The sequence below is a fragment of the Phodopus roborovskii genome, unplaced genomic scaffold, assembly GCF_943737965.1.
Source record: "Phodopus roborovskii unplaced genomic scaffold, PHOROB, whole genome shotgun sequence".
NCBI lineage: Eukaryota > Metazoa > Chordata > Mammalia > Rodentia > Cricetidae > Phodopus > Phodopus roborovskii.
Genome location: NW_026126447.1, coordinates 24,460,003 through 24,481,379, shown reverse-complemented (window position 1 = coordinate 24,481,379; position 21,377 = coordinate 24,460,003). Strand labels below are relative to the sequence as shown.

At 40.1% G+C, this 21,377-nt stretch overlaps 1 protein-coding gene across 10 annotated transcripts in view; it reads left to right on the top strand.

Moving 5' to 3' along the window:
• Positions 1-21,377, top strand: part of Elavl2 (ELAV like RNA binding protein 2) — a 129,809-nt gene that overhangs the window by 96,159 nt on the left and 12,273 nt on the right. For all 10 annotated transcript variants that reach the window (XM_051188170.1, XM_051188171.1, XM_051188167.1 and 7 more), the window contains exon 5: positions 20,112-20,265. In XM_051188170.1, coding sequence (XP_051044127.1) covers positions 20,112-20,265 — 154 coding nt within the window. The remainder of the gene's footprint in view (positions 1-20,111; positions 20,266-21,377) is intronic.

The window sequence follows — 21,377 nt, the reverse complement described above, 5'->3', positions numbered from 1 at the left end:
TGTCACATTTCATTTTTCCACCTGTTTAGCCATGAGTTGGAGTCTTAACATGGAACGGAAGCTTCTGTTTTTTGTAATCTTTTCTTGGTTGTGTTATCCTTTTAACTGTTTAACTTCCATGTGTATCTATGAACGACTTGGAGCTTGATCTCCCCAAACTGAGAAATCTAAACTGGTCCCGAATTTGAGACCTTAGAATGTTGACCTGATGAGTCCACAATATATTCTATGCACAGAATTCCTAGAAATAACCTGTAATGTGCCCTTCAGGTTGTTGATACATGGTGTATATAAAATGTGAATGGGCCCTATTCCCAAGATACATTACTGAGTATGTGAAAATATTAAAAAATCAGGAAAGAACTGACATCCAAACCACTTTGTGTATGAGAGAGAGAGGAGAGGAGAGGCAGAGGGAGAGGGAGGGAGGGGGGGGAGAGAGAGACAGAGAGAGAGAGAGATAGATGGATAGAGAGAGAGCAACAAAGAGCTTTCCATTACTTCTTAAGTTAGGTTCTCTCATTGAACACAGAGCTTGACATTTTGATTAGTATTGCTAGCTAATGTGTCTCGAGTGCTGGAGCTACTGGTGGCCTCTGGGCCTATCCAGCTTTTTTACTTGGGTTTTGGGTGCTTCAAACTTAAGTCCGTCCGTCCGTCCGTCCGTCCGTCCGTCCGTCCGTCCGTCCGTCCGTCCGTCCGTGTGTGTGTGTGTGTGATACGTATGTATGTATGTATGCTGAGCCATTTGGGACTGGAGAGTCCCAAAATCACTTTGTGTTTGAATCATTTCAGGTAGTAGATATTCAACCTTCAGTTGATAGAATTACTTATGTTAGTAATTCGTACTATTATTTAATTTACACTTATATGTCTTTCTATAGCCCCCCAAGGTCAGAATATTCATGTGTCTGCCTCCCAGTCCAGTTTTTGGTAAACTAATGCTTCACTGTGGGATGATTTGGTTATGGAAATCAGCATTCCTTCCTGAGACCTTGACAGTTTTGACTTTTTCCATCAATTGCGATTGTACTTAACTGCAGTTTGTGTTAGGAAACCCTTTGTTTGTACAGCCTCCTTTTGCTACAAGATGATTGGGGTGGGGTTGGGTTTCATTTATCATTGTAAATTGCTGTATGAAATTTGACTATTGGGGAATATCCTCTATATATTACATAATCTGATTGTACTATAGAGTAGGAGGAGAGGACATGGTGGAAGCTGTGCCAAAGACTTGCCAGTTGGCAAGTGCTCTGATACAGTGCCTGGCAAGCATAATCCTGGGAGGTTTAGGACAAGTGCTGTAATGTTGACTGTTCACTCATATCTAGGACATGGGAATTTGAAAGCAAATGTTAGAGGAACCATATAGAATTTGTTGGTGCAATGCACCGATAATCCTGAAATGAAAATGGGTGGTAAGAATACTATGTAAAGGAGACATTTTTCTGTAGGTGACAGAGAACTGGGGATTAACAGTGATGGGAGTGGACTTTGGTGTCCATTCCAAGAGAACATTTATTTGTGTCTAGTCTCCATATATGTCTGAGCATCTCAAGCCACCTAGTAATTTTCTGGCTAGAGTGCTTTATTTTTGTTGATAGTCAAAGAGTAGAATTTGTGAATCACATCATACAATGCTCCTTCATTTGAAAACTTACCTGTAGACCATTATCTTCCCTGTCCTTGAAAAGATTTCAAACCTTGAAAATAATCATTTGAAGTACAGGTCTTAACTTTGCTGACCCACCTATGCGTTCTAGCCTAACAAACACCATTTATTTCATTCCTCCAGGACTTTTTCCAGTGCCAAGACAACTAAACAATAAGAAAAGGCAAAAAGGGAGGGAAAGAGTGCATTCTAGAAATGAAACAATGAAAACTGGGCAATGACTTCTTAGCTTTTTAAAATATACAGATAGGCTTAGTATATCCTCCCCTTCTCCTCCTACCCCTCCACCCCCAGCTCTCACCCTTCCTACCCTCATCCACTCCTCAGAAGCCTTCCTTGGGGAGCCAACAAAGTCTGACATACCGAGTTGAGACAGAACCAAGCCCCCTACCCCCTGTATCAAGACTGAGCAAGGTATCCCACCAAAAGAAATGGGCTCCTAAAGCCAGTTTATGCCTCTGGGATGATAGGTCCTGATGACACTACCAGCCCCACCCTACCCCCACAACAGACCAAGTCACATAACTGTCACCCATTTTCAGAGGGTCTAGTTCTGACCCATACAGACTCCCCAGCTGTGAGTCCATAGTTTGTGAGCTTTCACTAGCTCAGGTCAGCTGTCTCTGTGCTTTCCCCATCATGATCTTGTTGTTGTTCTTATCATCCCTCCTCCCTCTCTTCAACTGAACTCCAGGAGCTCAGCCCAGTGCTTGGCTGTGCGTCACTGCATCTGCTTCCATCAGTTACAGGATGTAGGTTCTATGATGACAATTAGGGTGTCACTAATCCAGTTAAATGGGAAGGCTTTTTCTGACACCTTCTCTACTATATGGAGGCTTCTCAGAGAAATGGGCATCAGTCTACCTCAAGACCCAGCAATACCACTCCTGGTCATATACCCAAAGGATTCATAGTCATACCACAAGGACATCTGTTCAACTATGTTCATAGCAACATTATTTGTAATAACCAGAACCTGGAAATGCCTAGATGCCCATCAACTGAAGAATGGATACAAAAAAATGTGGTACACTTACACAGTGGAGTATTACTCATCACTAAAAAAAAAATGACATTTTGAAATTACAGGCAAATGGATGGAACTAGGAGAAAAAAAAAAAAACAAAAACAAAAACAAAAACAAAAAAAAAAAAAAACATCCCAAGTGAGGTAACCTAGACCCAGAAAGGCACACAGGGCATGTATTGACTCATAAGTAGATACTAGATGTAAAGCAAAGGATAACCAGGCTACAGTCCGCAAGCCCTGAGATGTTAGGCAAAAAGGGGGATCCTAAGAGGGACATACATGGAAGGCCCCAGAAAGGGAAAATAGTTGAGATCTCCTGTGTAAACTCGGAGGGGGATAGAGGGAAGGAGGGAATGGGGAATAGGAACATGAGAGATCAAGAAGACAGAGTTGGGGAAGGGAAGGGGAGAGAGAACAATGAAAGAGATAATCTTGATAGAGGGGGCCACTATGAAGTTAGGGAGAAATCTGTTGCTAGAGAAATTCTCAGGAATCCACAAGGATGATCCCTGCTAAGACTACTTTATTTATTTCACAGACTGCTTCATCAACCCCTAATCATGATTTCTTTCTTGCCTAGCTTTGTCCACATGTGGGTACATAACCAGAGCCTAGACTTGCTTGTCACCCTCTGGCCTTTTATAGCCAGTTGAGAGTTAGGTGGACATTTGAAAATTCCCAATAACTTTCCATTATTTGAATAGATACTCTTTGGCTATCATTTTCTAAGATGCTGGAGCCAAAGCTAAGCTCATGGAGAAGATAGGGTAGGGGCAGGCCCTGGTGGCAGTATACCCAGATCTCTTGCTGTCAGTCCACCTGCCACACAGTGGGCTATGGAGTGTGGTGATTGTAGAAGGGTCAGCAGTCGACTGAACTTGTCTTCCTCAGGAGGAAGTTGGTGGTTCATTTCGTTGCTCAAACATGCCCTGCAGGAACATCATGGCCCTGAGAGATGGTTTCACTTACTTGTGTGACATCTAGTGTAGAGAATACAGGTAGTTTCTCTCTGTAGCCACTCTGGAGACCTTAAGATTTTATAGCTACCTCTGTTGAGGTAAAAGGGTTAATATCTTTTTGGGTACACCTATCTGGAAGTGAGGGGATGGGCATGAAAGTAGTACACTGACTGGCTGGGGTCATTTAAGGATTTGTTGTTTTTTCTGTTTGTTTGCTTGCTTGCTTGTTTTGTGGTAGGAGGTTCCAGTCCGAGTTGACTGGTACTTTGAATCATTCAACCCCAAGCCCTTTTAATTACCACAGAAGAAGCTACTATTTAAGGCAATGGAATAGTAGTCCTGTGTTTGTAGATCTATTTGGGTTTGGTTTTTAAGCTAACAGTAAGAGATGAAAATCTGAATCTGATTCACATGGCCAGAAGATGCCATCCCGACCCAACACTGGTCCACCTTCCATGGTGTTGTAGAAGTGTGCCTCTGCAGAGGCATTTCTGTAAGACCTTGCTAACTGCTGGCTGCTCTGATTTATCACTGCTTATGGCCACGGTTGTGTATAGCTGGGAAAGCTGGTGCTTGATCTGTTTGCTCTGTTCTGTGCTGCTAGTTAGGCAGGGTTAGGTGCTAACCTCAAGGAGTCTGTCCTTTCTTTGCTATGCCTGCTTTTCACAGTAATGCCATAGGACTCTTAAAAAATAGCTTGTTTCGATTTTCAAATGAACAGTAGCTGTCACTGAGAGGCAAATACTTATGGTGTCTTTCACTGATATAAATTGGAGCACAAGTTAATTCTTTAGACAATAAATCTCAGATCTTGCTGTCATGCCTTTTTTCCCTTTTGTCATTAGTGTAAAGCTACTTCCCCCCACAGGATTGGGGAGTTTAATCCTTCCTGCTCAGGCTCTAGGGTGGCTAATGAGTGTCAAAGAGCTCCCAAGGGAGTGACAAGAAAGAGGCAAGATTGTACTGGGTCCTGGAAACTGATAACTCAGAAAAATAGTAGTCTTCATGAACTGTTTTTACTTACTTATATTTAGAAATTTGATGTTTGCTGCCTGTTTTATTTTTACAATCTTCCTTTCTTTTCTAGAAAGGTTATGGACACATAGAGAGCACCCCCTTTCCCCGCAAACACACACTTTGTGAGGTTGGGAGAAACAGCAATTGTATGATTTCACAGTTTCCCAGAGCCTGGACAGGCTACAGGGCTCCAGGCTCAGAAGAGCAACTTTCAGGCAGTCTGAGTTCCTGGAAATCCTTAGGATTCTATGGACTTACTTTTACTTCTGCAATTTTGCATTTGCTGGCATTTTATATCCCTGTAAATGCTTCTAAGTTGCAACATGGGAATATCTCATTCAGAAACTAACATTAGAGGACAGTAAGTAGGACCTGGTGGCTCTGATTTTTATGAGCTCTCCAGGAAATCCTTACAAGCGAGGCCCTGAGTTTGAACATTATGGATTTTAAATCTTCGTGATGAGAGGTTGCCAGAACTTCTGTTGTTCCTCAGCATCAATAGGATGGAGTGGTTGATAAAATACAGATTTATAGCCACCAAGGGCTACTGACTGACCAGCAGACCTGGGCCAAGGAGAATATTATTCTTCACAGCTGCTACAAGTGGCCTGGGTTAGTGAACCTTTATAATTTACATTTAGGTATAGTCAAATAGCAAGACTTCCTTGTGTATTATAGTAATGATCTTCATGGCAGAGTAATGTTCATTCAATGAATATAACAGTGAATTTAATGAAGAAACAATAGATGCTCCCTCCACACACACAGATAGTTAACTCCTTTTCAGAATATTATAGATCATCAGGTACTTCACAAGTAAAATAGCATTTTTTTGCCTATATATCCTTGGTTGTTTAGAGACCATAATTTTAAGATGGTGGTCTTCATGGTGGTCTGTGCAGATGCTCATGTTATAAAAGATGATTTTGTAATTCATTATATATTCATGTCACCCCCACACCCCTCTTTTCACCTTTCCTTAGTATCTTAATTTTTTTTTTTTACCTTTTTGTCTAGGGCCTTCCATGTGTTACATGATCATTAAAAACTGTAGCATACTATTAATAGTTTTGAAAGAAAGCATTTGTTGCCAGCAACTAAAAAGTAAATGTTGCCCCACAGCTGCATGAAAGCAGTATACAGATTTCCCAGAAGCCTGCTCAGATTTGCAAAAACAGATTTGTAAGAAATTGTCACAGCCAAAGAATTTTTTAAAAGTGTTCTTCACTAAGCAGTGTCTTCAGGGAATTGTAAGTCATGCATTGTCTGCAAACTACCCTGGCCCACAAAGTCAGATGAACTGTGAAGGTGAAGGCTAAAAGCCCCTCTCACCTTTGTACTTTGTTCTCTGAGTATTAAAGAACATTGATCGGCCAGCAGCAAAGAGGATAGTATTTGGAAGGTTAATTACAGCTAGTGAGTGTTATTGATGCTATCAATCAGCAAGACCCAAGGAGAGGGCCTGGTGCCAGATCATTCTGTGTAATTAAATACCACAGGATGGGATTCTGAAGGTGAAGTCAGATCTGAAGAGGATGCTTTGTCCCAGTGTCTTGGAACAAAGACGAAGGTGGCTGACTCCCCTTTCACTGCCCCCTTCTGCAGTTTCTGGAGATGTTGTAGAAATGGCTGTGAGGCCATCTCTTTCTTTTGTCCTGTGAAGGTTGCCGTGTATTCTATAAATCCTCTCTTGTAAAATCTTTATAACTGCCACAGGAAAAGCTTTAGGAGTGCAGTAATTATTTTTTGTTAAAGCAGTTTGGGGGAATATACAGCTCAGGTGTCTAATAGACATTTGGAGAATGGAGGATCTCATCTTTGAATGAGACCATTAGTCTTGCAAATCAGTTCATTTAAAAAGAGCTTTCCCATGATTATTCTCCAATGTCTGATCATGTTGAGAGAGAGAGAGAGAGAGAGAGGGAAAGAGAGAGCTATCTTTGTAGACTTAAGTCATCAAACACTCAATAATGTTATCCCCATAGGTACTGAATAAATTTCTCACAGTCATATAACTTCAATCACATCTACCAAAAAAAAAAAACCATGTTGGAGAAATTCCTTTAGCTCTGTGGGAAGCATTTCATATTTTATATAAGTCACCCTGCCCTCATCATGCACACAAATGTCTTTCTCACACCAAGTCTCACTTTGTCTCATTTAAGGGCTAAGTCTGGAATATCTCCTGCAACTGATAGGAGTTTTCTGTTTTTTTTTTTTTTTTTTTTTTCATTCACTTGTTTCAATTGCTTACATACTTTGTACTGACCGAGGCTTACGATAGACAGGCCACCCTGGAAAGAAAATAGTTTTGTAACTGTTTGAATGAAAATGTGTGTACATGTACCCATAAATTGAGTTACACAGACACCCAAACATTGTTTTACACAGTTTACTTAGCAATGAAAGAGAAGGAGCTGAAGTTATATTTTTTAGGATTGTCCTTATTACTTTTATGTATGCAGATACTTTTTAATTAAAAGCAATGTGTGTGTTGGGAAGGGGGCAGCCATGCACACATGTCAGAGCATTGCATGTGGTGGTCCAAGGACAACTTGTAGGAGTTGGTTTATTACTGTTCACCATATTTGTTCTGGGGATTGAACTCAGGTTTTTGGGTTTAATGCCAAGTGCTTTACCAGTTGAGGCATTTCACTGTCCTGGGTTGCAGGTTTTAAAAATAGTTACTTAAAGGGAAATTGTTGGGAAAACTCTTGTCATGTATTTGAGTGTGGAAAATAATTTGTTAGGAAGTTGTTTTTGGATATATGAGATAACTTTTTAAAAGTACGTCATCATGGTAGTGGTTTTAAGGGTCTCATGTAGCTCTGGTTGTTCCTGAAAATTGCTGTATAAACTACTAAACTGAGGTCCAACTTCCAAAAATCCTTCTACCCCTGGCTCCTCCAGAGTATTAGGACCACTAAAAGGCTTGGTAGAAATGATTATAATATGTTCAAGACTAGTCTCTGAGTAGTAATGTTTGCTAACTTCATTATTATATTATTATTATTATTATTATTATTATTATTATTATTATTACTATAGTCACCTTCATCATCATCAGTATTGAAACAGGGTCTCGTGTAACTCAATCTAGCTTTGGAGTTCTCTGTATAGCTAAGGATGACTTGACTTTCTGATCTGTATTGAGACTTTAAAAATGCTCTGCAATGTCCAGTTTATGAGGTACGGGGGATCCATGCGTCCATGGTAGGGCCTCATGCATGCTACCCATATATCTTATCTTTAGCCCAGATTGCTAGCTGTGATAGCCATCACACTACCCACCTCACCCCCTCAGAAATACAAGGGTAAACAAACGTAAAACTCTAAAAATTAAATTGAAAACTTATCATATTGTCATGGCTGTACAGTCTTAGGCAGGGAATATATCTGTAATTAAATGTTAATTTCTTAAGCCTTTTGAGAGTATAGTGTGTTCCTGTTAGCTTTGCTGAGTGTTGAAACAACTTAGAAAAAGGTGAGGCAGTCTGACCTTGACATAGTTACTTAGTAGGGGAGACAGCACTTACTTTATGTGGCTGTTATTTGAATGTTAGTTAAGTAATTGTGAGAGCAATGGGAGTGGTTGTGTCCCTGGCTTTCTAGAGAGCTCTTCAGGACTGACTGCTGCGGTGAGGTGACAGGCTTCTACCGAATGATTTCACTCAGTGAAGAAAGGAGAGAATCACATAGGAATACCTGGGGCACAGAAGCTTTGATGTTACCCCCCCCCCCCTTGCAAGAAACTTAAATTTGTAAATTACAGAAGTTTATGTATTCTGCCTAGTAGTCACCTTTGACAGAATAGATTCGTAGGGAAATTCTACCAAATGTAGCTGTATATTCTGCATCTAAGCCCCTTTAGTAGACCTGCTCATTAGAGGAACAAGAAGAATGGATTTGGGCTAGACATCATTTACTCCTAGAAGCAGGCTGGGATAGTTTAAGAAGGCCCATGGTGACCTGCAGGATTCACTAACCTGTTCACAGACCCACACCAAGGTGAAGTTTCTCTGCAGTGTTTCCTGGACACAAAGGGACAGGACCAGTTTACCTTTGTTACTGTATGTGTAAATAGGTCAGAGAAGACTTTAAGTGTCTGAACCTATGTGCTGACAGAAGTGTGTCTGCCAGTTACAGAACAGAAGGAAACTAACTGGCACACTGCCATTGGCCATTCACTGTCTAGGGCACGATGGGAAAATGCCCTTAGCGCCTTCTTGCTAGATGGTTCTTCCACCTTTCAGCCACCCCTGCTTTGCTCTTAGGAGCTGCACCAGCTCACCATTTCAGCACTGCCAGCATCTGTATTCTGTCTGGGCTAGGCTCCTTATCCTTCAGAATGCAGAGCTCACTCCCGTCTCCATACCTTCTGTCCTTCTCTACTTACACTGACACACACCTCTGCTATTATTAGTTTTATCCATCATAGAAGTACTAGTTTGGCTTGTGTATCTATTTAGCCAACATTACCTTTGACTGCTCCTAGTGGTTTGCTCTTCGGGGATTCCTGTTAGGAGACATGCTCACATGCTCAAAAGTGGAGAATCTCAATACAGCTAAAAACACCATTTCTGCATACTTTAAAAAGCCATCTCTAATGTTGGGTGGGTGGTACAAAGCTCTGTCACTTCCTTACAGATCCCGCAATGGACATCTGTAAAATTTATCTTTTTCTGAAGATTTAGCTGAACTTTTCCTTCAAGTGAGATTTTCCCTACGTGTCTGTCCTATCAGCCCATACCTGCCTATTGCCCATGCCTCTTTTATAGCATCCTTTTTTCTTCTCAGACCTTAGGTATAGGTGGTGAAAGCTCTCGGATATCAAATCTACCAAAGCTGGCTTGCTGAGCTATTCTTTTGTATACATTATCAGTCAGCACTAGAGATGGGGTTACTTACAGCAAACACAAGTCTTTACCTTTCCAAGCCAGCATTGTAACCTGTTGACACATGTTAGAGATGTACTAACATTCATATACAAATACATTATGGCCTAGGAGATATATTGCAGCAGTTAGAAATGTCCTGTGTTGAAGTTTCAGAATTTTGAAAGAACCTCTACGAAGCCATTATTGGAAAATGGCTTGCTATGAGGTGGATGAGGACATCTTGATTTCTTCAAGCCAGTTTATTGTTTCCCTTTCCCTTATTGTTTCCCAGGAAGCATAAATGCCAGTTGAAGATTTTTTTTGGCAAATATCATGACTTTTTTTTTTATTTAATTTACTTCCTGACCACAGTTTCTCCTCCCTCCTCTTTCCCATTCTTTACCTTTGCCCCCTCCCCTCCCATCCAGTCCTTCTGTTTCTGTTCAGAAAGGGCAGGCTTCCCATGGGTATCAGCAAAGTATGGCATATCAAGTTGCTATAAGACTAAGCACCTCTCCTTGTGTTTATAGCCCAGTATGAGGAATTGGTTCCTAAGAGCCAGCCAAAGCATTATGAATTGTCCCTGCTTCCATTGCTATGAGTCCTACTAATAGATTAAGCTACATAATTATCACATATATGTAGAGGGCCTAGGTCAGTCCCATACAGGCTCCCTGGTTGTCAGTTCAGTCTCATCGAGCAGGAGAGGTACTCTATAGGTAGCTCCTTCCCAAGTCCCAGAGTTATATCCACTCATCATATACTGGAGTGTCTCCTTGGTGGGTGGGCTGTAAAACAGGCATTTATACTTAAGAATTGACCTCAGCACTGGAGTGCTTAAAACTAAAAAGGCTCCGAGCAGTAATGCTGTTGCCATGTGTAGAAGCTCTGAGGCAACTGATGCTTGGCAGCATTGAAGACAACTCACACAGAAGTCGAGACCACTAAATACCAAGGTCTCCCTTTAAATCTATTGAACATTGCCATAGCATAATTGTGCCATGTACTCTGTCCTGTTGCTAGAGTGTCCTGTTGGGGAATCACATCGAAACATTAGGCAGCTTGTTGTGTAGTGAATTGGAACCAGCCCATCCTATTCACAGAAATGTACAGAGAGCCCTGATTTGGAGTTAGTTGAATGTTCCTCTGTTAAATTCATTATTTCTATTATTGCTGTCCTCTAAAGTTATCTTTTCTCATTTCGCTCCACTCTCCCTCCTTTAAATTAGATATAGATGCTATCAACTCTATACAGGAGGGACTAAGAAGGTGAGACATTTAATGTGTAATTGTTTGGTTGGGAATAGAAAACTGAGTCAGGCTCTTCTGTTGTCTTCTGTAAAGATTCAGCATGACTCATGTAATGATGCCCGCATGTAATTCCAGCACTTGGGAAGCTGAGTCATGAGGTTTGCAGGCATAAGACTAGCCTAGGCTGCATGGCAAGATTTCCTGCCTTCCTCCACCACACTCCATATCCCCTCTCCCCATAAAAAAGATTCTGGATGTTGCCTCTGCTTTTGGTAAGGCAGTTTCCTTCTCTACATGTCATTAGGTCTGCTGCCATGTTATAGAATTCATGTAGTACTACAATGGATTTTTGGCAATCTTAGTTATGGAATATCTGAACCATTGTCCTCTTAAAATATCACATGCCAAGTTGTCCTCACTGTGTCTTCTTATCTGAAATCAAAGCTAATAATAATAATAATAATAGTTGCAATGTTGGTTTCATTTTTAGTTGCTGTTCACAGGCAAAAATGCTTTAGGAACTTGGAAAACATTGTGTTTTAGTGTGTAGTGGGACTGTCTTGGTCACATACATGCCATTTGGTGTTACTACCATGAAAGGTTCTCATTAAGCTATTTGCTTGCTACAGCCAAGAAGAAACAGCAGTAGAGGGCCAGAACTATCATAGCTGGGAAGATAGAAGCATGTCCCCCACCACAGCCAAGCCATTTGGACCCTCTTTTAACTGATACACTTGGGTGGGGTTGGTTCCACTTAACTCTGCTTGGTGTCATGCTCAGAGGCTGCGATTACACCAAATGTAAAAGGAAAGCACATAAGTCAATTCTACAGTTGCTAGTTTGCTTGGCACAACCCTTACAGCCAGTATGTTTTTGTTTTCCTTTGCCATTCAGTGTTCACAGTACTATCTTTTAATAGTGTCTTCTGATCAGTTATTCTTATTCTTAGCTTCATCTTTATTTTGGAGCTAAGGTCAATTGACTTGACTTTTACTTAATGAAATCTAAAACTGCTATGAGGCTGAGAAGCCTCCATAGTGTAAACAACCAGTTGTGTCTGTCTTTTAAATGGTTTATGATTTTCAAAAGATGCAGAAAGAAACACTTGATATAGGAGAACTTGTATTATGGGTGTATTTCAATTAGTGGAATGTCAAGATTCTTAGCTTTTCTTTTTACTCTGCTGGCCTGCCTCCAAACATTTATTTATTTATTTATTTTCCACACATAACCTAAATTTATCTTGGGTATTAGTAGTAGAAAGGAGTTCTGTACTTGTACGAACCAAGTACTCCATTTGATGTGTTTCATATTTTTAAAAACATTATTATTCTCATTATTGTATATGTGTGCACATACATGGAAGACAGGTAACAACTTTGTGGGGTGGGTTCTCCCCCTCCCCCTTTTTGTGGATTACAGGGACTGCACTCAGGTAATCAGGCTTGCGTGACAAGTGCTTTACACACTGAGCCCTCCCACCGTCTGTGTTTCATAGTTCTTGTATGTATACAAGAGAATATTTAATTTATCAAAGCAAAGTTCCTTAACTTCTTACAGCATCTCTTCAGGTATCTTCTTGGCAACAGCTGCACATCCTCTTACTGACTGACATGTCACCAGTTATTTGTGAGTACAAAGGCAACATTTCAACAAATGATATAATCAAAAAAAAAAAAAAAATGCAGGGATAGAGTCATACCTCTAAATGGAACACCTGAACATTTCAACAAATGGTATAATAAAAAAAAAAAAAAATGCAGGGATAGAGTCATATCTCTAAATGGAACACCCGATTCTCCTCTCTGTGTCTTTGGACAAGCTATTTGCCTTTCAGTGTCAAAGTTGTCTTTTCTGTGTGTAAATAAATGGAATTAAATGATCTATATCTTTGTATTCCAACACAAAGCCCTGCCCCCACCCCACCAGCACCATATTACTCTTTTGAAGATTGTTTCTTTCAGGAATTTAAAACCTCAATTTAGGAGCTAAAACTTCCCATTAAGCATGTTTAAATAGAGTTGACAGTCCTTCTTTTGGTAACACTTACTTTGAACTTGTGATGCTCCATATTGGGTTTGTGGTTTGTCTTAACTTTTGAACAAAGTTTTATAAACTCACCAAGTTAGTTCATGATCATTGAGTACCATCTTCATCTCAATAAATGTGTGCTTGATACCAATGCATGCAAAGTAGTATAGTGGTTATTTCCTTATTTCAAGGAGTCATGTCATTAATAAGATGGGATAATAGCAGGCTTGCTGTTTCAGTCAGTATTTGAGAGACCAGCACGATCAGTGCACTGTGGGTACAAGTAATGAGGCATGGGATTCAGACTACAGTGGGTGGGACTGGCTTTTATGTAGTACTAGACTAGATATGTCTGCCTGCAAGAAGTCAGAAATGACTGGAATATAGGTGAGTTACAGCAGCAGTTTTTTTTTTTTTTTTTTTTTAACTTGGGGAAGCAGGGGAACAGGAAGCCCAGGGAAACTGTAAGTTATTTGAATTTATATAGAAAAAATAGGCAGTGCCCTGAGCGTCAAGGTCCAAGAAATTTTAGGTTACTTTAAAAGCAATAGGAAGCACTCCAGGCATTTTAAACACAGAATGACACTATCAAAAGTATTCCTTGGTATGTCTGAACTCAGGTGAGTTGAAGCAGTCATTATTAGTCAAAACATTGAGCAAATTTATTTTAAATAAAACTTTAAATCCTGTATTCTTTCCACTTGTGATGTTTTGTAGCTTCTGTATCTTGGAATATCAAAGGAAACTACGCTATGTGTAAGGCTTTTTATAAGCTGTTTGGTAGAAGTGCTCATTTCCTTTAGCCCCAATGTATTTGCTGGAGCTAGTCTTTATTCTGCACTGTCAGCCTTTCTCATTTGCCACCCTCGGGAATGCATATTCTTGGTGTGTTGCATGTGCGTGTTGTGTTTTGAGAGGTGCCTCTGGTAGTGTTTTGCATGAGGAAACTGATCAGAGCATACTTCTTCCCTTTGGTTGCATTTTGAGGTCTATGGCCTGAATTGTGTTCTACACTGCATCCCTCTGTGTGTGTTCTAAGTCTCTCAGAAGGAAGTCATGCAGCCGCCAATTGTGGAGCTATGATGCTGTCATAGGTCCTTTGCTTCCACTTAGTACACTGAGAGCCAACTTGAATTTAGTGACAGCCACTTCTGCAGACAGTCCCAATCAGGCTTTGGCTTTATAATATTAATGGCAATTAACTTGGAGTGTAAATGGACATAATTATGACCTTTTCTCTTTTCAGTTAGAAGAAAATGAACAAGGCTTTCTTTTTAAAAAATTATCTAAAATGGCAAGTATCTATTTTTCAAGTTTAATGTTTGTAGTTATGGGTCAATAGTTGACAAATGATAAAAGTTGTTCATTGGTGATCTTGTCAGTGGGTGAGTTTTTCAGATGTTCATAGTTTTAAAAGAAAGGGATTGCTTTGCTCATTTGCGGATCATACCTCTTTAATCTGCCAGTATTAACATCACTACTTCTGATGTTCCTACTGATGACTCAGAGACAGGGCAGTAGTGATTTTGAATGGAATTGTTTCAGATGGCTTCTGTAGAGTGCACTAATGTTCTAAGATAGTAATCTTCACCTTTAATGAAGCTCCAGTTCTTATCCATAAGATATTTTTGTTCCCTCTAATTTTGATTTTGATTAACGTGTTTCAATAATCTGCTCTTAGTATATGTGTTACTCATCTTTGCATGTTTAATGTGTAATTAGTTTTAGCTGATGATGAAGAAATGGGTTTTTAATTACAAAGAACGTAGCGTGTTTCAGGGTACTCTACTTTTGAGACCTAATTACTTTGGTAAGTTTGTTTGTTCTGTTTGTCCCATGTAATCTTGCTTGTGAGGAGCACTTTGGGAAGCCATTGGCTAGAGGGTCTCTTTGCCTGCTGATTCGCCCTCCCTCCCCCTTTCCTCAAGTAGCCTCAGTATTTCTTGTCTTGGTTTATTATATCACTTGTAGGCTTGTGAGAAATTCTAGAATAAACCTGAGTTTTAAATTGCTATCTTGGAAGCAGATTGGTGTTCAGTTTTTGTACTCCCTGTATCATCTTTAAATATTTAAATTGCAGACGCTCTGGCTGCCTCTTAAATTAGATCCTTCACTTAGTAGTTTTGACATTTCATAACCTTGCTCCTCAGGCATTAAATATTCACCTGTTTAAATGGCAGGGACGTTTTAAGATACAAACCCATATATTATTCCAGTGACTGTAGATTGGAGATCAGCTCATATTTGCTGAAAGAAGAAGCTATTGGCCCCCACTAGGACATATGCTAAAGATTCATTGTATTGAAGTATTTCCAGTACAGAATTCATCATGTAAAGAAAACCCATGTGAGTCTTCTCCAAGGGAATTTAGTTTTAAAGACTCACAAGGGTATTTGACACTTTGAAGATGGAGACACCCCTACTGTGGTTCTCTAGGTGAAGACTGATACAAGGCATCCATCCAAATTCACAGCAAAATCAGAATTGTAACCATTTAGATAATTACTAGGTGGGTTGAGTTGATCACTGATTTAAATGCCCACAAGGAACATCCTCATTCTTCTACAAGGGTTCCCATTATGGTCTAAAGTAAACTTTTTATTTATAATCCTCTGAGATTGAAGAACTGTTTTCCTTTTCTTGGAAGGCTGGATGTTGTTGACAGCAGTATTCCTGACAGCAGAGGAAAGGGACTGCTTTAATTCTGAGAAACTTACAGGCATAGGATGGAACCTGATGCATTATGGGAGAAGGGTCAGCATAGGTACCCTTTCTTATACTTCCTGGAAATTCCTGTGGGTAGCGTTCTTTATTTATATGAATTAGAGGCTGTAATGAAACTAACTTTAATTGTGATGTGCACTTTTTACAGTTAATCTCAACTGGTGACCACTACTCATACGAAAAGCTTCTTTATGGCTGGAGAGATGGCCCAGAGGTTAAGAGCACTGGCTGCTCTTCCAGGGGTCCTGAGTTCAATTCCCAGCAACAACATGGTGGCTCATAACCATCTGTAATGAGATCTTGTGCCCTCTTCTGGCCTGCAGGAATATATGCAGACAGAGCACTGTATACATAATAAATAAATAAATATAAAAAAGAAAAGCTACTTTGAAATAAAAATAACTGGTTTAGTGACATCTTTTCTGCTATATTTGCTTAGTTTATAGATATGTCTTAAGAAACATCCTAGAGTTACTTAAAAATTCTGAACTCTTAAAGCAAGTGAACTGAAAAGCTATTCCAATAGTATGACAATGTGGAAAGAAAGCTGGATCAGGAGGAAAAGACACAGAGCCAAGATTAGTTGGCGAATCCAGAACTCAGCAGCAGCTGTGTATGAGCTCAGGCATGGAATGGGGTTTGTCTTACCTTTACCTCTTCTGCCTCTTTTTATGTGTGTCCTGCCTGCCTCACACGGGAGTTGAAGGCCCAGAAAGAAAACCATTTGATCATGCTTTATGTCTGGCAAAAAACTGAGCCTGAAAATGGTTTCATTGTTAAGCAGTCTTTGTTACCTCATGGGCTTTCGTGTAATCCATCATCTCTCTTCTGTGTATACTAATGGAAACCAGTTCTTTGACAGCATTGTAGGGAAATGCTGTTTTAAGATCTGTCTTAGAGCCTTTAAAGCATGATTCAGAATTAAATAATGTGAATTTAAATGTGTATATCAAGCCTGCTATGGATGTTCATGCCTCAAACTAAGCACCCACAGGCTGAAGCAGGAGGATTGACCCAAGTTTGAGGCCAGCCTGGGCTACATAGTGAGTTCTAGGCCAGCCTAGGCTAAAGAATGAAGTCCTATTTCAAAAGCCAGACCAAACAAAGAGGAAAGCAAGCAACAAAAGAATGGACATAGAGGGAGGGCAACTGATCCAGTATGCTTTCAGTTTTTACATAATCACTAAATATAAGCCCTTTATCCTGAATATATTTCAGGATAACTTAAAACACCTCACCCACTCATGTCTGAAATGTACAAAGCAGTGAATGTCACTGCATGAGTAAATGACTCTGGGATGTGGTGATGGTCTCAGTTACTCCAAACTTAATCATGGATGTCTTGACACACTCAGATGCATGTAGAGGTGAATAATATTTATAACACAGCCACCCAATTCTTAGCCTCTTAAGATTGCCAAACATACTAAAAAGTGCCTGCTTATTCCTAAGAACTACTTTCAAACAGGTAAACTTCTGTGGTTTATGAGATATAATAGGATTTAAGAGTCTGTCCCAACTTAACAGGATCTGTAATGTATTGAATGTAGCTTTGAACTAGGCTCACTGACTGGAGAATTGTCACTTTTCACCACTGTGACACTCCTGCCTCAGGCTAAGCTGCCTGCTTCTCCTTCTTGCTTCATCACTCATTGGCAATGCATAAAAGCTTATGCTTGACCCATTGTAGCCCATGGCAAGTAGCTTTTTCACAAACGTACATTTCAGTCACATGGTACAAGGCAGGCTCCCTGCTACAGAAATAAAGCTATGAAATCTTCAGTCTAGAAGTGGGCCAAGTGCCAATTGTGCGGCGTCCTTAGGTGATTCAGATCAGTCCAGAAAAGAGCCTTGGTATTCATGTATTCACATGACTGGATTCAAAAACACTTCAGTGGCTGTAGGATCATAGGTACAGAAGTCCCAAGGCTGAATTTTTGCTTATATTATTTTGATTTTTTTCCCTTTTGTACTTTTAAGTGTTTGTTACTAAGTAGCTAGGTACAAAAAAGAAAAGTATATTTGCATATTTTCTCTTCACTCCTGTCCCAGATTCTTTTGTGTGGGATGGACAGTGTAATGTGAGTTTCAAATAAGCCCTTGGAACAACATCTGTATTTTCATTTGTTAGTGAACAACCTGGTTGAATAAGTACAGGGGTAGTAAATGTAAGCCCTGATGTGGCAAGGCTAAAAGATACTCAAAACTTCATAAATTGATATAATAATACCCAACTTGTGTTTTCTTCTTTTGTCTTATTTCCTAGAATGTTCTTTTTAAAAGTGACAAAAGATCTGTAAGCATAAACCATAAAGAAAATATTTGATGCTTTAGTTATTAAAACATTAGTTTCCATAAAAGATTCCATATTGGGGTAATAAGCCTGATTAAAGATGGGTACTACTAGGTAATATGATCAGGCAGAAGTAATCATATTGTGTTAGTCTAGCAAGTGTGGTGATATATTATTTATGATTTATTAAAGCATGCCTGAGGATTCAGAAAGCAAAGTCAGCCACAAGCCATAGAAGCAAGGTATACACCTTTAATCCCAGCAGCCAGAAGCTAGGAGGTGGTGGCAGACACCTTTAATCCTAGGACTCAGGATTAAGAGGTAGATGGATCTCTTTGAGTTCAAGGCCACCCAGATCTATAGAAGATTGATCCAGTCCTAAGGGAAACAGCTCACACAAAGATGATCTCCTTACCTGAGGTCACACACCCTTAATTCCAGCACTAGAGGGATATAAAAGATAGGAGCAGAGTCTTCAGTGGTCAGTGTCATCATTCTTTCTCCAGCCACATTGAGGATAGGAAGACATTGAAGTCCCAGGACTCTCCAGCCACGCTCAGGAGAGGTTATAGTCTGAGGTTTGGCAGAGCCAGGATCTCCTTTCAGTCTGAGGTAGAGTAAGAGCTAGTGACCAGCTGCTTTGCTTTCCTGATCTCCAACTTGAAGCTTGAATCCCCAACCCCAGTATCAGTTTCTGGGTCTTTCATTTATCCTGTTACAACCAAGTCAATCCAAGAGTTAGAGTTATGAATAATGTAGAAGACAGGCCTTGTTGCAAAGTTTCTGTCCATATAGTTGGCAAGTCATGATGAATCCACAGGCAAATCAAGTGATTAGGAATTGCATAGGGGACTCATAGTTGTCTAAATAATGCTTATATGATGATCAGAGCCGATATGAACTTCAGCTTGGGGAAGAAATCTAGATGAAATGATGGACTGTGCCATACATGCTGTGGTTCAGTGTGGCACTGTAGACTCACAGGATGGATGAAGTATTTACAATAGATTTGCGTTGACCACATTCTGATCATTTCTAAACATTAAAGATCTAATGATGATCAAGACCTGAGCAGTGATGATTATAAACCAGTACAGACCTTTCATCTTCCATCTTGTACAATTTGGGGTTCTTAGATTAAAAGACTTTAAGTATAAGGGAGGCAGAAAGATGTAAGAGCCAGAGAAGATGGACAACTCCAAGGACACACAACACCATAGGCTCTGATACACAGAGGAGCTCACAGATCACAGAGACTGTGACAGCGTACACAAGACCCTCATAAGTTTCAGTCAGATAAATCCCAACAAGGAAAAGGGGGAAATAACACAGGGTCCCACCCCTAACCAAAAAGCTAGCTGTAATTGGTACCTACTGGGAGAGGGAAAATCAATTTTGTTCAATGGAGTGACACTGGGTATATCAACCCCAATCCAGGGGAGGCCTTATGTTCAGGAGTATTGGCCAACACAAAAGGGACTCCCTGTTTATATAAGTGGGCTTTTCTGGCTTTAGTTTGGTGGGCTTTGTTAAATGTTTCTTTTATTTTGAGATAAACAACATGAAGATGGGTGAGTAGAAAGGGTGGATCTAGGAAGAATTGGGAGGGGAAAGAATATGATAAAATTTGATTGTATGAAAAATTTTTAAAAATAAAAGACTAATTTTAAGAGTGTTTTTTTTTTTGAGAGAACATTAAATAGCAGATAAAGTCAATGAAAACACTTGGGGTCTAAAAATGAAGATTGTGAAAACTCGTGGATGAGAAAACAATGGACGAAGAAGGTTATGACTCCTTAGTGTATTTAATTCTGGGAGTTTATATGAGAGTGACACTGACACACATTATAAGAAAGCCTTCACTAATAACGGCCACATATTTTTAAGTGGATACCACCGTATGGGGGATGGTAGAAGGTGGAAAACGAGTCATGAAATGTATCTGATAACTTGGAATGATTGATCCCACATCTCTTGTTTCCTGTTGGCCCCCATGAGAATAGCCTGCTTGCACTAGTGTGCCGTGCTGTGTGTGCTACTAGTCTGGTTCAAGACCTCACAGATATGCTTGGAGCAGATCTTCTCTCCTTTTCACATGGAGAAATAGCATTCCCCTTTTCTCTGGGACCCCTCTCCCCCAAATGAATAGACAGGCCAGTGTTTGCTAGCTGCCCCTTATGGAGAAGTTATCAAGGTAGGCATTGGGTTTCTGAAAGGAGTGTATATGCCAGTATGTTTAACATTATTCCCCTTTTCAGGTTTCCTATGCTCGGCCAAGTTCAGCTTCTATCAGAGATGCAAACTTATATGTCAGTGGACTTCCAAAAACAATGACCCAGAAGGAGTTGGAGCAGCTTTTTTCACAGTACGGGCGCATCATTACTTCTCGCATTCTTGTCGACCAGGTCACTGGTAAGTGGGCAGTGGTTCTGGATAGCCTTGTGCTCCCTGATGGGCAGATTGTGAAATATTCTGTCTTCTCACACAGCGTCTTGCCTCTAGAACACATCAAAGGTATATGTGGGCCAGAAAATGCAATTTTCTGCTGGAATTGTTCATAAATATGCATGGACAGAAATAGATTGTGGAGTAGAGTGAGTCATTTCCACCCTGAAGGTGCAGGTTTGAAGCCTGTTTCATGGCTTGTAATAAATTTATAGATGCTATAATCTTCATTTTCAAGCCTCTGTGTGAAAAAAGCCCCTATCCTCCTTATAAACAATCTTATTTTTGTGAAAAGCAAAATTTACTGCAGCAGTATGCAGCTGGTACTCTGAGCAGGGATAAGGCCGAATCCACTCTGGTAATTGCTGTGGAGGCAGTTTTCCAGGGCTCTGCTGTACCGTAGAGGGATATGTAAGAGGATGGAATTTTGAGTGGTAGCAATTTGTTTTGTGCCTAACTCAACTTTTGACCAAATGAAATGAGAATAAGGTGTTCATTAGAAGTTTATACATAAGGAGCACTTCTGCCAGCACTGTTAGCTAATGGAAAGCTGCTGATATGTATTGGATTATTACAGATTTTTAAAATAAGGTATACAGACAGTTTTCTACTATAAAAGCAATACTTGTCCTTTTCAAACATTTTTTAAAGTAGAGTAATATGAAAAGGAGGGGGTGGATAGTCACCTGGAGTGCCTTATTTCCATGCCAGCCATATTGTGATATCATATATTACAATGTGTGAGTTTTTATTGTAAGAAAGGAGCAGATTATCCCCGGAATAAAATCAGGCCACAGTTTTAATGTTCAAGTGGAGATCAGTTCAGTTGTGAATTTGGGCAGAGTGGTCTGCCTTTCCATCCTATGTTGTTAATTGGCTTCACAGGAAGTGCTGTTCATAGACTTCTGGGTAGAAACTCAACAGTGTATACACTTGCCTGGGAGAATGGCCTGTAGATTGTGCTGCCATGAGAAAGTCTGAGCGTGTATAAAACAGGTGTCAGCTACAGTAACTATCCCATGGTCCTCCTGCTCCATTGTATCACACCGTGGCATATTGCACACATTCACACTGTTAAT